Source organism: Acanthisitta chloris, unplaced genomic scaffold (assembly GCF_000695815.1).
Source record: "Acanthisitta chloris isolate BGI_N310 unplaced genomic scaffold, ASM69581v1 scaffold29911, whole genome shotgun sequence".
NCBI lineage: Eukaryota > Metazoa > Chordata > Aves > Passeriformes > Acanthisittidae > Acanthisitta > Acanthisitta chloris.
Genome location: NW_008658164.1, coordinates 9,079 through 12,023, shown reverse-complemented (window position 1 = coordinate 12,023; position 2,945 = coordinate 9,079). Strand labels below are relative to the sequence as shown.

The 2,945-nt window shown below is 55.5% G+C and overlaps 1 protein-coding gene across 1 annotated transcript in view; it reads right to left on the bottom strand.

The window, feature by feature from the left end:
* Positions 1-95: 95 nt before the first annotated feature.
* ESCO2 (establishment of sister chromatid cohesion N-acetyltransferase 2) overlaps positions 96-2,945 on the bottom strand; it is a gene marked incomplete at its 3' end in the record, with an annotated part of 10,137 nt that continues 7,287 nt past the window's right edge. Inside the window, exons 6-9 of the mRNA XM_009085015.1 lie at positions 2,400-2,531; positions 1,461-1,550; positions 876-1,019; positions 96-274 (exon numbers count right to left, since the gene is read on the bottom strand). Of these exons, the coding sequence (XP_009083263.1) occupies positions 96-274; positions 876-1,019; positions 1,461-1,550; positions 2,400-2,531 (545 nt within the window). The remainder of the gene's footprint in view (positions 275-875; positions 1,020-1,460; positions 1,551-2,399; positions 2,532-2,945) is intronic.

Genomic DNA, 2,945 nt, shown 5'->3' with positions numbered 1-2,945 from the left:
GGAACACCACGAGTGACCGGCTGCCAATTTTTCCATCAGCTGCTCCGGAACATCCCACCCCACTCCCCCCAGACCCATCCCAGGGTGGTCCCTACCTGAGCACATCCACCATGCGCCGGGCGATGCCGCAGTGGCGCTTCAGGGCGAACACCCAGATCCTGCTGATGCCACAGACGGCCGGCTCAGGATCCACAGAGCAGCGCCAGGCACGGGCGGGCTGGGAGTCCTGCCCAGGGCATGTGGGACTGCCGTGCTCCGACAGCACCCGGAACGCCTGAGGGGCACAGACACGTCACTCTGCTGCAGCACAGCCTGCCCCGAGCCCACCCAGCCTGGCTGGCACACCTCAATCCCCTCACAACAGGGGATACCCAGCCTGGAGCCATCCCAGCCTGCAGCATCCTCAGCTCTGCAGGATCCCAGACTGGTGTGGGTGGGAAGCACCTTAAAGCTCATCCCATCCCACCCCTGCCATGGGCAGGGACACCTCCCACCAGCTCAGGTTGCGCCAAGCCCCATCCAACCTGGCCTGGAACACTCCCAGGGATGGAGCAGCCACAGCTGCTCTGGGCAACCTGTGCCAGTGCCTCACCACCCTCACAGGGAGGAATTCCATCCCAATATTCCAATTTAAGCACTGGAAGGGGCTCTAAGGTCTCTCTGAAGCTTCTTTTCCCCAGACTGAACACCCCCAGCTCTCCCACCCTGGCTCCATGGCAGAGCTGCTCCAGCCCCCAGAAAATCTTCGTGGCCTCCTCTGGACTCTCTCCAGCAGCTCCAATGCTGCTGCCCCTGGATGCCAGGGTGGGAGGCAGCTCTGCAGGTGGGACTCCCCTGAGCAGGGCAGAGGACAATGACCCCCAATTAGCACTGACCTGTTTAATTGGCTCAGCCACCAAACACCCAACGATCATCTTCTCGCTGGACACAAACAAGTAGATCTTGGTCTGGGCTGGGCAGGACAGAGCAACTTGTTTAAATCCCAGCTCATTATCCACAATTTCCCTCACATCCTCTGCCTGGGAAAACAAATCCAGGAATTAAAACAACTCAGCACAAACCTAGCTGGAAAAGGGGGTTCAGTCCCAAATAATCCTTTTTCCCATGGTCACGATTCACCTGGCAAAGAGCACACCTGACTCTCCTCCCTAAGACCCTGAGATGGAAGGATCAGGTGGTGTTGGGATGGAAGGATCAGGCTGCGGTGGAATATAAGGATCAGTCTATGTTGGGACAGGAAGAATCAGGCTGTGCAGGGGTATACAGACCAGGTCCTGTTGGCCATGTAAGAAAAGTTTTGGCACAAGGATGAGGGTGAGGACGTGTCAGGGTTGGGTTCTACAACCCCCCAAATTGCTTCCCCACCCCCCTCAGCTCTCCCTGGGCTCTGGCACTCTTTGGGAGCTGAGCCAGGACAAAGTTCATCTCCAAGAGAACTCCCAAAACAAACACTCCTGTACCTTCTTGACTGCATATTTTGGGTCGTTTGGAAGGATCAGGATGATTTTCCCATCCCAGTACTCTGCCACAACTCGCTCTTTCTTCCAGGCCTGCCACAGAGGAAGGAGAAATAACCCAAACAAACAAGTTAGGAGAGAGGAAGTGATTCAGTGATGCCTCTGGCAGGTCCTGCTGGAATCTGAGCTGTGGCAGCTGCAGGGATAAAGTCCAGTCACATCCACCGCTCTGCCGAGGGCACATGGGGCTGGACCTCACAACAGCACTTGGACTTCCCTCTGGCTGTAAAATGTTTCCCTGCAGCTCTCTGGCTGCACCTGCTTTGGGAATCACGGATCCTTCAGGTTGGAAAAGCTCCCTGAGACCATCAAGTCCAGCACTGCCAAGGTCACCACTGACCATGTCCCCAGGTGCCACATCCACAGGGATGTTAAATCCCTCCAGGGGTGGGGAAGCCACCACTGCCCTGGGCAGCTGTGCCAGAGATGCACAGCTCTTTCCAGGAAGGAACTGTTCCCAATATCCAACCTGACCCTCCCCTGGCACAGCTTGAGGCTGTTCCCTCTCATCCTGTCCCTTGTTCCCTGGGAGCAGAGCCTGACCCCACCTGGCTGCACCTCCTGTCAGGGAGCTGCAGAGAGCAGAAGGTTCCCCTGAGCCTCCTTTTCTCCAGGCTGAGCCCCCACAGCTCCCTCAGCTGCTCCAGCCCCTTCCCCAGCTCCCTTCCCTTCCCTTTTCCAGCCACTCTTCCCTCAACATGGACCACTCCATGGGGCTGGTGTGACCCAAGGGCAAGACCAGCCCTTGGTTGTGTCGTCCTTCACGCATTTATCTTCTCCTCATGGATCCTGATCCCTCTTGCAGATCCTTTTTGGCCTCCAGCAGACCCACACTCCCACCCAATCCTGATCCCACTCCCCAGATCCCATCCAGGCCCTCACCACATATCTGAGTCCCTCGAGGAACCTCTCATGGTGCTGGAGGTGCTGAGCCTCATCCTCAGGGCTGGCAGCAGAGTAGATCATCCCACAGGATTTGCACATTATAGCTCCAAAGTGCTTCTGACCTGCATCCTAGTGGGAAGCACATCCAGGTAAATGCTCTGGCACAGCTCCAAGCCATGTTCAGTTTCAGGGATAAGGATGGGAATTGGTTCTAGCACCAACCAGAGGTTGAAGTGCTTGTTTCCAGTTGGATTTGAGGAGAAGGTTTAGGTTATTTGCAGAACATTTGGAGTTAGGCAGCTGAATTTATCCAGGGAATACAGTGCATCCTAGTGGGAAGCACATCCAGGTAAATGCTCTGGCACAGCTCCAAGCCATGTTCAGTTTCAGGGATAAGGATGGGAATTGGTTCTAGCACCAACCAGAGGTTGAAGTGCTTGTTTCCAGTTGGATTTGAGGAGAAGGTTTAGGTTATTTGCAGAACATTTGGAGTTAGGCAGCTGAATTTATCCAGGGAATACAGTGAATGTGGTGAATAAGGGA